Source organism: Bos javanicus, chromosome 18 (genome assembly GCF_032452875.1).
Source record: "Bos javanicus breed banteng chromosome 18, ARS-OSU_banteng_1.0, whole genome shotgun sequence".
In the NCBI taxonomy this organism is placed as follows: domain Eukaryota; kingdom Metazoa; phylum Chordata; class Mammalia; order Artiodactyla; family Bovidae; genus Bos; species Bos javanicus.
In genome coordinates, this window is record NC_083885.1 from 55,771,780 (window position 1) to 55,784,748 (window position 12,969).

Below are 12,969 nucleotides of genomic sequence, written 5' to 3' on the forward strand. Positions count from 1 at the left end.
GCTCCCGTGTTGACTGATTTATTTATCAGGACCTAGTAACCAAACACCTCGAGGAGTTCAGGCCCCTTCTCCCTCAAATCCACGACCCCACGCCTGACAGTGAGGTCTCGGGGAGCACGTTTATTCAGAGAAATAAATATGGCTCGTGGAAAGGGGTTGGAGGGCCAGGGAGGTATGTCTGCGCCGCAGCCACGAGGCTGGGTCAGGGTTCCGGAGTTTCCAGCATGTCTGCCAGGGCTCTGGAGAGAAGGACGCAGAGATTGGATAGTCGAAGTGTCCCTAGCTCACCCCAGGGCGCTTAGAGGTCCTTAACCTGCCCATTTCACCAAGGGGGAAATAGAATCCCAGGGTTGTCTAGTAATTCATAGCGGGACAGCACCTTTCTAAAGGAGCCCTCAAACTTTCCCTTCCACATACTTACTGGTACAGGGACGAGGAGAAATAGTCGACGTAGCTTCCTGTGGGAGAGAAGAGGCTTGAGGGGTACACCACGGGTTAATTTGGGGGTCACTTTTCACTCAGTCCAGGATCAGGACTAGCTCCACCCCCCTTTCTGGGTTCCTTCTCCCAAATGAATTCCTTCTTCCGGGACACCTTTGAAGGGCCCACTCCTTCCCCTCGGCTCTGGGTGTTCTCATTCTTCAGGAGCCCCATTCTTGTTTTGGCCCCACCCTCTCGGTTCTCGGCTAGCCCCTCAATCCTCTAGGCAATCCTAACCCCTTTAGTTTTGGCATCTATCCCCAACCTTCCCTCTGTGCGGGCCCCACCCCTCAGTGCTCCTCCCATTCCTGTCAAAGACGCCCAGCCTGGGCCACGCCTCCCCACATGGCCACGCCCTACAGCCTTCCGGTCCCCTCCTCGGGTTGGCTCCGCCCCCACTAGTCCCCGCCCCTTCACCCGGGTTCCTCCTGGGCCCCGCCCACGCTCACCCGGGGAGCAGAGAGTTTCGCAGACCAGCGGGCAGAGGTAGCAGAACTGACAGTGCTGGTGGCGAGGACACGGAGAGAGAGAAATAGGAGGTGGTCAGGGGCGGGGTCAGGATGGGGCGTGGGCACTACGAGGGCAGGAGACTAGCTGCTGAGACTAGCTAGGTGGAGGTTAAGGTCAGAGGTAGGATGGGGTTTGGAGTCCAGGCTACATCAAGAGTAAGGCGTTAGGTCGGTTTGACGGCAGAGGGCAGGATTTGGGGCTGGGGTTGCTCAGCTGGTCCCGGGCCATCCTGAGCCTGGGGGATCCTTGGGTCTGGGAGAAGTCTCACCTGGCATTGGTCGCAATGCTCTCCCATGTTCTCCTCGTCACAGTGACAGTTCTCACATTCAGTGCATCGCTGGGGACCAGAGGAGCCAGGTTAGACGGAAATGTTTGGGAGCCATCCACCAGTTCTCCACCCTGCCGGCTGGACGTTTCCCCAACTTCTCAGCCTCCTCACCTCCAACACTGAGCTCAGTTATCTTCCCCCAACCTGCTTTCCACCCTCTCATTTCCCTATTGTAAGGTGCCGCGACATCACCTTGTTACTGTGGGCTGGACGTTCGGATACTCTCTTCACCTCCTCCCTCCCTGCTCTCCGTCTCCAGTCCTGTCCCACCACCTGCCCCCCGACCCCCCGGCTCTGCCTTGCACCCTCCTCCCTGTCCTCGGGTCTGCAAGTGCAGCTCAGGTCTCACCCTCCCACTCTTGGACCATTGTCCCAGCCTCCTCCCCAGCCTCCTGGCCTCCAGTCTGCCCCCCAGGTAGCCCCAGAAGTGTCTTTGTTCACTCAGAACTGTCGCTGATTCTCCTTTGCTCACGACCCTCCCAAGGCACACCAGAGCCCTGGAGCAAAGTCTAGAAACAGCTTGGTGGGTGGATCTGGGTTGCAGACATACATTGCAGAAGGAGCAGTAGCCACACAGGGACCCTGGCTGGTAGTTCCCATACTCCTGGGCATCCTGCTGACCTGTGGGGACAAGAGAGCAGCAATGACCCAGGCTGACTCCGCTCCTCCCCACCCCCAACCAGTCAGATCACTCACCCGTGTCCTCGCCACTCTCCTCCTCACTGGAGGCACCTCCAGACACCTCCTTCCGGGTCAGCGGGTTGGGGATGATGGTGAAGGGGAGTTCATCTTCTTCGAGCCCCACCTCCTCTTTGTCTTCCTCCTGGTGGTCTTGGTTCAGTGGGACCCAAACCTTAGCTCTCTCTCCTCTCTTTTCCTCCTTCTCCTCTTCCTCCTCCTCCTGGCTCAGGCTGAGGCCATGCCCTTCCTCCTCATCTTCCTCATCCTCCTGGTCATCCAGGCTGCCATGGCGGGTGTCTTCTCCCTCTTCTGAACCTTCGTTGGCTTCTTCATGGGAGCTGTGATCCTCTTCCTTCTCTTCCTCGTCCTCCTCAGAATCGCTCTCCCTTAAGTGGCTTCTATCCTTCACCCCGATATGTTCTGGGGACTGGGGGCTCATCTCTTCCTTGATGGACCCTCTGTGGCCAGTCCCCTCATCTCTGTGGTCTTGCTGCCTGTGGCTGGGAGCCTGGTGGCCAAGCCTGGCAGGGATGTCCTCATCTTCCTCCTTGGGGACTCCTTGGTGGTCATGGCCAGGGACTGCTTTTTTATAATCTTCTGGGAAGTCCTCCTCCTTAGCGCTCTTGTGGCCTTGGGGTTGGGGGCTTGCAACATGGTGGCTGAACTTGACTGTGATCTCCTCTTTCTCCTCCTCCTCCTCATCTCCAAGGCCATGGTGGGTATGTCTGGGGGCCTGGTGCCAGTGTTCCGTGGACAGATCCTCATCCTCGTCTTCCTTGTTGCCACCATGATGGTGGTGATGTTCCTCTGAGTCATCTTCATCCTCCTCCTCCCCATGATCTCGGTGCCTGTGGACTTGATGTCTGTGCTCGGTGGAGACAACATCATCTTCATCTTCATCATCTTCTTCTTCTTCGTGGCCCTGGTGTCTATGGCTGGGGCTGTGATGGTGGTGATGTTCCTCTGAGTCATCTTCCTCCTCCTCCTCCCCATGATTTCGGTGCCTGTGGACTTGATGTCTGTGCTCGGTGGAGACAACATCATCTTCATCTTCATCATCATCTTCTTCGTGGCCCCGGTGTCTGTGGCTGGGGCTGTGATGGTGGGGATGTTCCTCTGAGACAGCCTCCTCCTCCTCCTCCCCATGATCTCGGTGTCTGTGGACTTGATGTCTGTGCTCAGTGGAGACAATATCATCTTCATCATCATCTTCTTCTTCGTGGCCCCGGTGTCTGTGGCTGGGGCTGTGATGGTGGTGATGTTCCTCTGAGTCATCTTCCTCCTCCTCCTCCCCATGATTTCGGTGCCTGTGGACTTGATGTCTGTGCTCAGTGGAGACAATATCATCTTCATCATCATCTTCTTCTTCGTGGCCCCGGTGTCTGTGGCTGGGGCTGTGGTGGTGGTGATGTTCCTCTGAGTCATCTTCCTCCTCCTCCTCCTCCCCATGATCTCGGTGCCTGTGGACCTGATGTCTGTGCTCAGTGGAGACAGCATCACCACCATCATCGTCATCTTTGTGGCCCCCATGTCTGTGGCTGGGGCCATGGCCGCGGTCGTGTTCCTCTGAGCCGTTTCCGTCCTTCTGCTCCCCGCGGTCCTGGCGTCTGTGGACCTGCTGTCCATACCCAGGGGAGACATTCTCCTCTTCCTCGTCTTCATCTTCCTCTTCTCTGTGGCCTCGGTGGGCCTGCCTGATGATGTGATGTTGGTGATGCTCACTGGACACAACTTTCTCCTCCTCCTCGTCTTGATGGCTCTGGCTCCCATGGCTGGGCAAGTGGTCCCCGCGCTCAGCTGAATCATCTGCGTCTTCATTTCCGTGGCGTCTGTGTCCGTGGGCCTGCTGAGCATGCTCGGGGTACTCCTCCTCGTCAGAGATGTTCTCATCTCCCACCTCGCGGCCTTGGTACCTATGGCCTTGAGATTCTCTGGAGACATCTTCATCCTCTTCTCCGTGGTCTCTGTGGCCCCAGAAATGGTGCCCATTGTCTGTGGAAACATCCCTGTTCTCATCTCCATGGCCTCCGTGGTGGTCAGACTTGCCCGAAACGTCTTCTGAGGACCCCGAATCTCCTGCATGGTCGTCCCAGTTGCTGGGGCCGGGTCCAGCCCCTCTCAGCTGCTGGGTCATGGCGGGGGGGAGGAGCAGGCTAGCCACTGCGGCCCAGAGGACAGAAGTGTGCAGCCATGGCCCGCAGAGGCCCATGGGGACAGACGGGCAGCAGAGCTGCTCCCAGGGCTGGCTCCCACTGCGGCTGTGGCTGCAAGGATGGATGTTGGGCTCCTTGTCCCTTTGGGGCTCCTTCCCTTTCTGGCTCCGTGTGTCGTTCCTTTGCTGTGTCCCTCCCCGTCTCTGCCCTCTGGCCCTCACAGTCAGCCTCTGGACACCCCTCTGAGGCTGTCTTCAGAGTCCCCTGACCCCCCTCGCAGGCCCTCCCTCCCACTTCCCAGCCAATAGGGTCTCTCCCCTCCCCTTTCTGTGGCTAAATTTACTCTGGGCCCTGAGTTATTCTGGGTCAGTCCCCTCCTGCCCCTCCCCTCCTGCACCTCCTCCTCTCAGCTGGGAAGGGGGTGGGTGAAGGGGTCTCTCTTTGGCCAGGAGAGAGGAGTCGAGGGTCTCTGACTTTGGGCTGCCAATGCGTTCATGTTTGGCAGCTGCCAAGACAATGGCTAGATTTTTAGTTGGCCAGTGTCGGGGAGCCTGGACCCCGGGGGAGGGGAGCAGGTGGGATGTATGTGAAGGGAGAGACCCCTGCCAAGGAAGGACTGGAGGGTTAGATTCCCGGGAGTTTCCGGCCAGAATGGGCTGCTCTGCTGAGATGGTGGATGCCAGAATGGAGGCCCTGGCGAGGGGTGAGAGGCATTCTGCTGCAGCACACATACCCGTGACCTCCTGTCCCTGGGACTCAGATCTGGGGGCAGGGGATGGGGCCAGGCCAGGGCTATAAATGTGGCGCAGGGGGGCGGGGGGCTCAGGTTACCCAGGCGGCCACAGCTGTCCCTGTCAGAGAGCTGGCAGGGGACATGCGGCCCTGCCCGTCTGCCTACCCACACCTCCCACTGCTCATCCCAGCACTGCCGCTCCAGCTCTTTGGGGTCCCAGCCTTCTTCACCTGCTCTCTCAGGACCCCTGTCCCCCGTCCTGAGGATTCTGTCCCCTTCTTCTCACTCTTGAGTGTGTCTGTGTGCACGCTATCCACCTAGCCAAGCCTTTCTCACTGTCTCGGGTCAGTGTAGCCCTCCACCCATCCAATTCTCTGCCCCCACCTAAGTCTTTGTTTCCCCCCCAACACTTCGTCAGTGTAGTCAGTGGACCCTCTCCCTCATCGCTGGCATTTCCTCTCTGTGTCCCCGTCCCCCTCTCTCTGACCTCTGTCCCCCCTCTCTTGGACTCTGTCTCTCACTCTCTGGGTCCCCGTCCCCCTCACCCTGGGTCCCTGTCCCCTTCTCTCTGGTCCCCGTCCTCCTCTCTCTGGGTCCCCGTCCCCCTCTCCCTGGGTCCTTGTCCCCCTCTCTCTGGTCCCTGTGCCCCTCTCTCTGGTCCGCATCCCCCTCTCCCTGGGTCTCCCTGGGTCCCTGTCCCCCTCTCTCTGGTCCCTGACCCCCTCTCTCTGGTTCCCGTCCCCCTCTCTCTGGTCCCCGTCCCCCTCTCTCTGGTCCCTGACCCCCTCTCTCTGGTCCCCGTCCCCCTCTCCCTGGGTCCCTGTCCCCCTCTCTCTGGTCCCTGACCTCCTCTCTCTGGTCCCCGTCCCCCTCTCCCTGGGTCCCCGTCCCCCTCTCTCTGGTCCCTGACCCCGTGCCCCGAGTCCTGTTCCAGCCTCGGCCCCGCCTCCCGCTCTACGCATCCCCTGTGCTCTCCGCCCCGCAGACCTGGTCCCGCCCCGGGCTGGGCGGGGAGGCGGCGGATCCGGTCTGTCCCGGGCGCGTCTGCAGCCCCGGGTTGGTGGAGGGGGTGCGGGCTGCCAGATAGGTGGCTGTGGCCGTGGCAGCATGGTGGGTGCGGAGAAGGAGCAGGTACAGCGCCGGACCCGGGTCTGAGGGAACAGGGAGCCTGGGCCGGGCCTCCTTGCTCGCGGGGAGGAGGGCGCTTGAGACCTAGATTCTCGGGTCAGACAAAGGAGGGGGGGTTGCTGGAGGCAGGGACTCCTGGGTCCCTGGGGACGGATAGAAGCGGGGAGGCTGGGGGTGGGGGTCGAATCACTGGAGTCCGGGAGAGGATGATGCTGGGGGTCGCGGACTCCCGGATCTCCCACTAGGGCGAGGGCGGGTCACTCCGTGTCCGCAGGACTGAGCTGGATCCCCTCATCCCTTGTTCCTGTCCTCCCAGAGCTGGATTCCCAAGATCTTCAAGAAGAAGACGTGTACGACTTTCGTCGCTGACCCCACAGATTCGGGGTGAGGAGCTCGCCCAGGGGACAGACCCTCGAGCGTCCCGGGCCCGCTGAGCCCCGCACACCGCAAACCGCGCCCTTCGGGTCCTTTCGGTCCCGGGTCCTGTCACTGCGGACACTCCCAAGGGCGTTCCTCGGTGGCCCTGTATATCGGGGAGGCCTTGGGTCAGTCTGCAAACACTTGTAACTTACCGGCCTCGCACTCAGGATCAGTGTTAAAGCCCGAGGGCAGGTTTCTGTTTCTTTCCTTCCCAGTTTCCCTTCTGGGTGTCTGCCTTCTGGTGTCACTTTCTCTTGTCTTTCTTTCTTGGCTGTCTCTGTCTCATTCATTCATCCCTTCCTTCATTCCTCCAAGAAACTCTCACTCAGCACTTCCAAGGGGGAGCACTGTTTGCAAGAGTACAGGCCCTTGCCATGGTTCACATTTGAACGGAGATACAAATTTCAACTGAGGCGCTAGGTGGCTTCCGGCAAATCATTTTACCTTTCTGGGCATTGTACTCATCTATCATCTGGGCATAAAAACAGGCTCTAGTTCCTGAAGCTATTGTGAGAATTAAACAAGTTAATGCTTGCGGTATTTCTGAAACGGCACCCAGTGCTTAGTAAGCCCTGGCAAATATGTCTGACTCCCACTGGAAGGTCACAGTTACTAACTTGTGTGCGTAGACCCTGTGCTTGTGCTGGGTAAGCCGGGGTGAAGAGTGGTGGCTCTTAGGAGCTCCTGGCCTTCAGTGATGGTCTCTCAAGGAGGCTCTGGCTTTCTGGTGTCCTTAAGACCACCCTTGGTGTATGGGAAATGTCAGTGTTCCTAATTTAGGGTGTGTTCTATTATGAATATATTCTATTAGTGCAGGATGGCTTGAATGATGCGTAAATATAAATACTATTTGGGGGTGAGTGCTCAGAAACTTTTACTGAGGGGAAGGGTGGTCAAGGAAGTTTAGAAACCTCTGGTCTGGTGGGAAGAAGATAATTCTAAGGCAAGGAAGTGAGAGCTGCAGAGGACATGCCGCTGGCCCCCGGGGGAGCATCTGGTTAAGGCTGGGAGGGGACACAGGAAGAGGGGCCAGTGAAGGGACATTTGAAGGTGACAGAGTTGGAGTTTGACAGCTGAAGGTGGGCTGGATTCCAGGAGTGGGAACAGCATGTATAAATCGCCCCCTGTTGACATTGCGAATTGAAGAGAGGGCAGAGTTCAGGGTGCCAGGGCCATCGGAGAGAGGAAACCAAGGAAGAGGGTGGGACCAGAAGTTACAGGGCCTCAAATGCCACCCTGAGGGGTTGGGGACCGGGTCTGGGTGTTCCAGGGAGCCCTGGGAGGGGCAGGGTCAGCTCTGGGTGTGGAACTCCCTGGGGGCCACGTGAAGATGGATGGGAGTTCAGGAAGCCGGGGAAAAGGCTGGGCAAGGGCCAAGTGGGAGGAGAAGAGGCCTGAGGCAGGCTGGGCTGTGGGGACACAGAGGGGAGGGGTCAGGGCAAAGATTCAGGGGGCAGGAACCTGGGGGCCGATGGATTTGTGGAATGAGGGGCGAGGGGAGGATGGATCCAGACATCTAGTCTGGGGCTTGGGAGCCCCAGAGATGGGAACCCAGGAGCATGAGAACCAAGGGCATGGCAGACCTGGGTCAGGGACTCAGGAAAGGTCTGCGACTTCCATCCTAGATTTGAGAGGGATTTGAGAAGTCCTAGCTGTAGATGGTAATGGAAACTGTGGGAGTAGGATGGCGTGGGAAGAAAGCATAAAATCGGAGGATGTTGCGAATGGGTAATTCTATGGCCATCTCTCCACCCCTCCACCTCCCACCCACTGCCATGGAAGAGGGTTCCTTAAAAACGTGTCTCTGAATGCTTCAAGACAGACATGCTACCTCAAGTCAGGACGGTGTCCACCACACCCACTTATAGTCTTCCCCCTGATGCTTCTTTCTTTCACCTGCCTGGCCCTCGGGGACACTGAGCTTGAGACCCATGTTGGGCAAGGGTCAAGTGGGAGGAGAAGAGGCCTGAGGCAGCCAGGGCTGTGGGGACACAGAGGGGAAGGGTCAGGGCAAAGAGTCACGGGGCAAGAGCCTGGGGGCCGATGGATTTGTGGAATGAGGGGCAAGGGGAGGATGGGCCTAGACATCTGGTCTGGGGCTCGGGAGCCCCAGAGATGGGAACCCAGGAGCATGAGAACCAAGGGCATGGCAGACCTGGGTCAGGGACTCAGGAAAGGTCTGTGACTTCCATCCTAGATTTGAGAAGGATTTGAGAAGTCCTAACTGTAGATGGTAGGAGAAGGCGATGGGACCCCTCTCCAGTAGTCTTGCCTGGAAAATCCCATGGACAGAGGAGCCTGGTAGGCTGCAGTCCATGGGGTCACGAAGAGTCAGACACGACTGAGCAACTTCACTTTCGTTTTTCACTTTCATACACTGGAGAAGGAAATGGCAACCCACTCCAGTGTTTTTGCCTGGAGAATCCCCGGGACGCGGGAGCCTGGTGGGCTGCCATCTATGGGGTCGCACAGAGTCAGACACGACTGAAGTGATGCAGCAGCAGCAGCTGTAGATGGTATTGGAAACTGTGGAAGTAGGATGGGCGTGGGAAGAAAGCATAAAATCGGAGGATGTTGCGAATGGGTAATTCTATGGCCCGTCCTTCCACCCCTCCACCTCCCACCCACTGCCATGGAAGAGGGTTCCTTAAAAACGTGTCTCTGAATGCTTCAAGACAGACATGCTACCTCAAGTCAGGACGGTGTCCACCACACCCACTTATAATCTTCCCCCTGATGCTTCTTTCTTTCACCTGCCTGGCCCTCGGGGACACTGAGCTTGAGACCCATGTCGGGAAGGCACGTGGCCCTGGCTCTGGGGAACACCTGGACTCGAGGGAGGCACAGAGGAAGAGAAAGCCGCAGATGAGGCCGGACAGGGCAGCCAGGGGAACGGGTGTGCTCTGCCAAGGAAAAAGTTTTCTAGAATCAGAGCCTTTTAGCCATGACTGGTGCTGTTTTGTCAGAGTCAGATAAAACCTGAATAGAAACCACTGTATTTGGGGACATGCAGGTGACCGCTGATTTTTTCGGGTACAGTTTTGGTTTCTGTGGCCACGCAGAGAAAGGGGTGGGTAGGAGATGAGATAGGCAGATGGGGTGTCTGCCAGTGCTGTCCACTAGAGTTTTCTGGAATGATGAAAATGTTCTATAGTCACATCCAATATGGCACCCACTGGCCACACACGTGTGGCTCCTAGTCACTTGAAATGTGGCCAGAGCGACTGTGGAACTGAATTTTTAATTGTATTTAATTTTATTTGACTACAAGGAGCGCTGTGTGGCTAGAGGCTATCGTACTGGAGAGTTCAGGTTCTAGAACATTCCTTGAAGAAATTTTGCCAGGAAGGGCTCATGGGAAGTAGATGGACAGGAACGAGGGAGGGGGGCGCCCAGGGACTGGGTTGAGATGGGTGAAAGGATCAGGTGGGTAAACTGAGGCATGCCAGGACCCTGACGGTTGACTCAGAAAGGAGGAGGTGTGTGTCCCATAGTCCTCACTCTGCCAGGAGCTGGTATATTCAGCGTGATGGCTTGATTATTTTTGTTGTCTTTGCGTGTGTGTGTGTGTGCTAAGTGGCTTCAATCGCGTCTGACTCTCTGCAGCCCTATGGACTGTAGCCCGCTAGGTCCCTCTGTCCATGGGGTTCTCCAGGAAAGTATACTGGAGCAGGTTGCCATGCTCTCCTTCAGGGGATCTTCCCGACCCAGGGATTGAACCCTAGTCTCTTAACTTTTGTCTCCTGCCTTGGCTAGCAGGTTCTTTACCATGAGCGCCACCTGGGAAGCCCCTGTTGGCTTTACAACTTTTGCTAAATCCATGGACCACTCGTGCTGTTCCTTCTAGAAAATTAGTCTGTTTAAGTTGTAGCTTACTCTGTTTACATTCCAGTATTCTTGCCTGGAGAATTCCGTAGACAGAGAAACCTGGCAGGCTACAGTCCATGGGGTCGCAAAGAGTCGGGCATGACTGAGCGACTATCACTCACTCACTGTTTACATAAATGCTGGTCTCCCCTGATATCTGAATCCCTTCTGGCATCAGGGACCAAAGAAATTTAGATACCTTTCCAAACCAATCCCTCATCTCTCAACCCTCGGTGCTTGCTCTTTTAAAACTCAGGTGCCAATCCCATTAAGTCACTAGGGATAATTATATATTTATTTAGGGGGAAAATGTCTCATATATGATCACCGTAAATGGAAAATCCGTTCCATTTGCCACAAAGAGAAAGAAACAAGCCATAAAAGACAATTACAATAAAAACTAAGCCGAAGTATTTACCTTCTAAATGGATGCTGTTGCCAGCCTTTCTCTGAGCCTGAGGCTAACTTGTCTCTGTTATTAAAAAAAAAAAAATAGTAAAGAGTTAGGCATGACAAATATTCTAGCACTCAGCTGAGCAGAGCTCTCTGCTTGACCGTAATCAGGAGAGCTCAAAAAGGAATGACTTTCTCACTGTGCTATTCAAGGTTATTTAAAGCTCTGTGCGGAGTTCACGGAGACTGGATCTGGTATGCAGCCCCCGTCTGAAGAAACGTTATTTCATTGGCTCCTCACAGTTCTCTGAAGTAGGCTGTGCTATTATTGTCTTTTCATTTGAGGGGGAAATTGAGGCTCAGAGAGGTGAAGCTACTTGCTCAAAGTTGCACAGCCTCCTTGGCCTCTAGAACATGCATGCTCTCTGAATCACTCTCTTGATTTCCCTTTTCATGCGAATATCATCTGTCTGGACCGGGGGCAGCAAGTTCACCCCGGAACTTTCCCACTTCAGGCCCTGAAGGCAACAGTGAGTGTGGGGCCCTGTACATAGACCTCCCTGCCCAGGCTTGCTTGAGCCACTGTGGCTTCCAGCTGCTGGGCGAGGTGACTGTGCTTGTTCTGCCCCAGTCTCTCCCTACCAAGGAAGGGCAGTGCCAGGGTCAGCATGGACTGTGAGCGCCTCTGGGAGGACACACAGAGACAGGGATGTTTCTGCAGGATGCTTGGGGTCGGTGCGGACACTCCTGGGGTTCATCTTCTTCTCCCCCCGCCCCCAGGGGGAGCTTGTGCCAGTGTGGGCATCCTCGGGGTGCCCACCCATCCGTGGCTGTGGAGGATGCATTCGGGGCAGCCGTGGTGACCGTATGGGACAGTGACTTGCACACCACGGAGAAGCCCACAGATGCCTTCGGGGACCTGGACTTCCTGGGCGCCGGCCGCAAGATCAGCAATGTGAGGCCAGCATGTCTGGACAAGGCTGGGGTTGGCCAGTGGGACTGCGTGCCTCAGCATCCCAGCTGAACTCTGTGTCTCCCCACTTGCCCATCCTTGTCTTCATCTCTCCTGGGTCTCTGTCCCCTCCACCCCCTCTCTTTTGTAAGTCTGTCCTCCTCTCTCTGGGTCTCTGTCCCCCCATCTCTGTGCTCCTCTCTCTGCATCTCTGTCCCTCTCTCTGTCCCCTCTCCCCGTGTCCCTTCCTCTCGTGTGTCCACAGTTCCTCCGGCTCTCGGACCGCACGGATCCAGCTACGGTTTATACTCTGGTCACCAAAGTGTGGGGCTTCCGGGCCCCAAACCTGGTGGTGTCAGTGCTGGGGGGGTCAGGGGGCCCCATCCTCCAGACCTGGCTGCAGGACCTGCTGCGACGCGGGCTGGTGCGGGCTGCCCAGAGCACAGGTGACAGGCGGGGTGGGGCTGTGCCTCCTGGCCCCCCCATCTCCCCCCACTTCCCTGGAATGCCTGTCTTCTCCCCTGCCGTCTCTGTGTGGCTTTTGTCTCTCTCTCTGGTCTCTTTCTGTGTCTCTGCGTTGTCTCTGGACCTCACCACTACTCTCTGTGTCCCTGTGTAGGGGCCTGGATTGTCACTGGAGGGCTGCACAAAGGCATCGGCCGGCACGTCGGTGCGGCTGTGCGGGACCACCAGACGGCCAGCACTGGGGGCAGCAAAGTGGTGGCCATGGGCGTGGCCCCCTGGGGCGTGGTGCGGAATAGAGACACTCTCACCAACCCCAAGGTGGGATTCGGGGTCTTGGAAGGGGGTGCTGGGGGCCTGGAGCCCCCGGTCTGAGTGGGGAGGGGGCTGGGGCTTAGGGTTAGGGGAGGGATGAGCGCCTAGTATCTGTGCCCTTGGCCCTGATGGAGAGACCCCCTGGTCTGGCAACTTGTCCCCCCCAGGGCTCGTTCCCCGCAAGGTACCGGTGGCGCGGAGACCCAGAGGATGGGGTCCAGTTCCCTCTTGACTACAACTACTCGGCCTTCTTCCTGGTGGATGACGGCACACACGGCCGCCTGGGCGGCGAGAACCGCTTCCGCTTGGGCTTCGAGTCCTACCTGGCCCAACAGAAGACGGGCGTGGGAGGTGAGTGGCTTCCTCCACTGGGGATTCACTGCTCAGAATCCCAGTGGTCCCCTCTGGTTGGAATCTGGGGACTGCAGCCAGGGGGAGTTTCCTATGGTCAAGGGCCTTCTCCCATCACTTGCTGTGCTTAAAAAAATCCTTTATCTTGAAATCTGCAATGCACAAAGGTGGACAGCTTGATGAGTTTTTAACAAAC

At 57.2% G+C, this 12,969-nt stretch overlaps 2 protein-coding genes across 5 annotated transcripts in view; one reads left to right on the forward strand and one right to left on the reverse strand.

Moving 5' to 3' along the window:
• Positions 1-12,969, forward strand: part of TRPM4 (transient receptor potential cation channel subfamily M member 4) — a 49,774-nt gene that overhangs the window by 932 nt on the left and 35,873 nt on the right. For 2 of the 4 annotated variants that reach the window (XM_061388965.1, XM_061388966.1), the window contains exons 1-6: positions 5,883-6,016; positions 6,330-6,397; positions 11,474-11,648; positions 11,911-12,091; positions 12,265-12,428; positions 12,590-12,773. In XM_061388965.1, coding sequence (XP_061244949.1) covers positions 5,993-6,016; positions 6,330-6,397; positions 11,474-11,648; positions 11,911-12,091; positions 12,265-12,428; positions 12,590-12,773 — 796 coding nt within the window. In that variant the 5' untranslated portion in view covers positions 5,883-5,992. Of the gene's footprint in view, positions 1-5,882; positions 6,017-6,329; positions 6,398-11,473; positions 11,649-11,910; positions 12,092-12,264; positions 12,429-12,589; positions 12,774-12,969 lie in introns of those variants that run through there. The other 2 variants (XM_061388963.1, XM_061388964.1) reach the window with 1 other exon arrangement.
• HRC (histidine rich calcium binding protein) lies at positions 3-4,423 on the reverse strand. The gene is made up of 6 exons (XM_061388973.1): positions 2,015-4,423; positions 1,869-1,939; positions 1,259-1,327; positions 930-984; positions 422-458; positions 3-239 (listed from the first exon to the last, which is right to left on the reverse strand). Exons 1-6 carry the CDS (start codon positions 4,206-4,208, stop codon positions 203-205), a joined length of 2,463 nt encoding a protein of 820 aa, XP_061244957.1. The 5' UTR covers positions 4,209-4,423; the 3' UTR covers positions 3-202.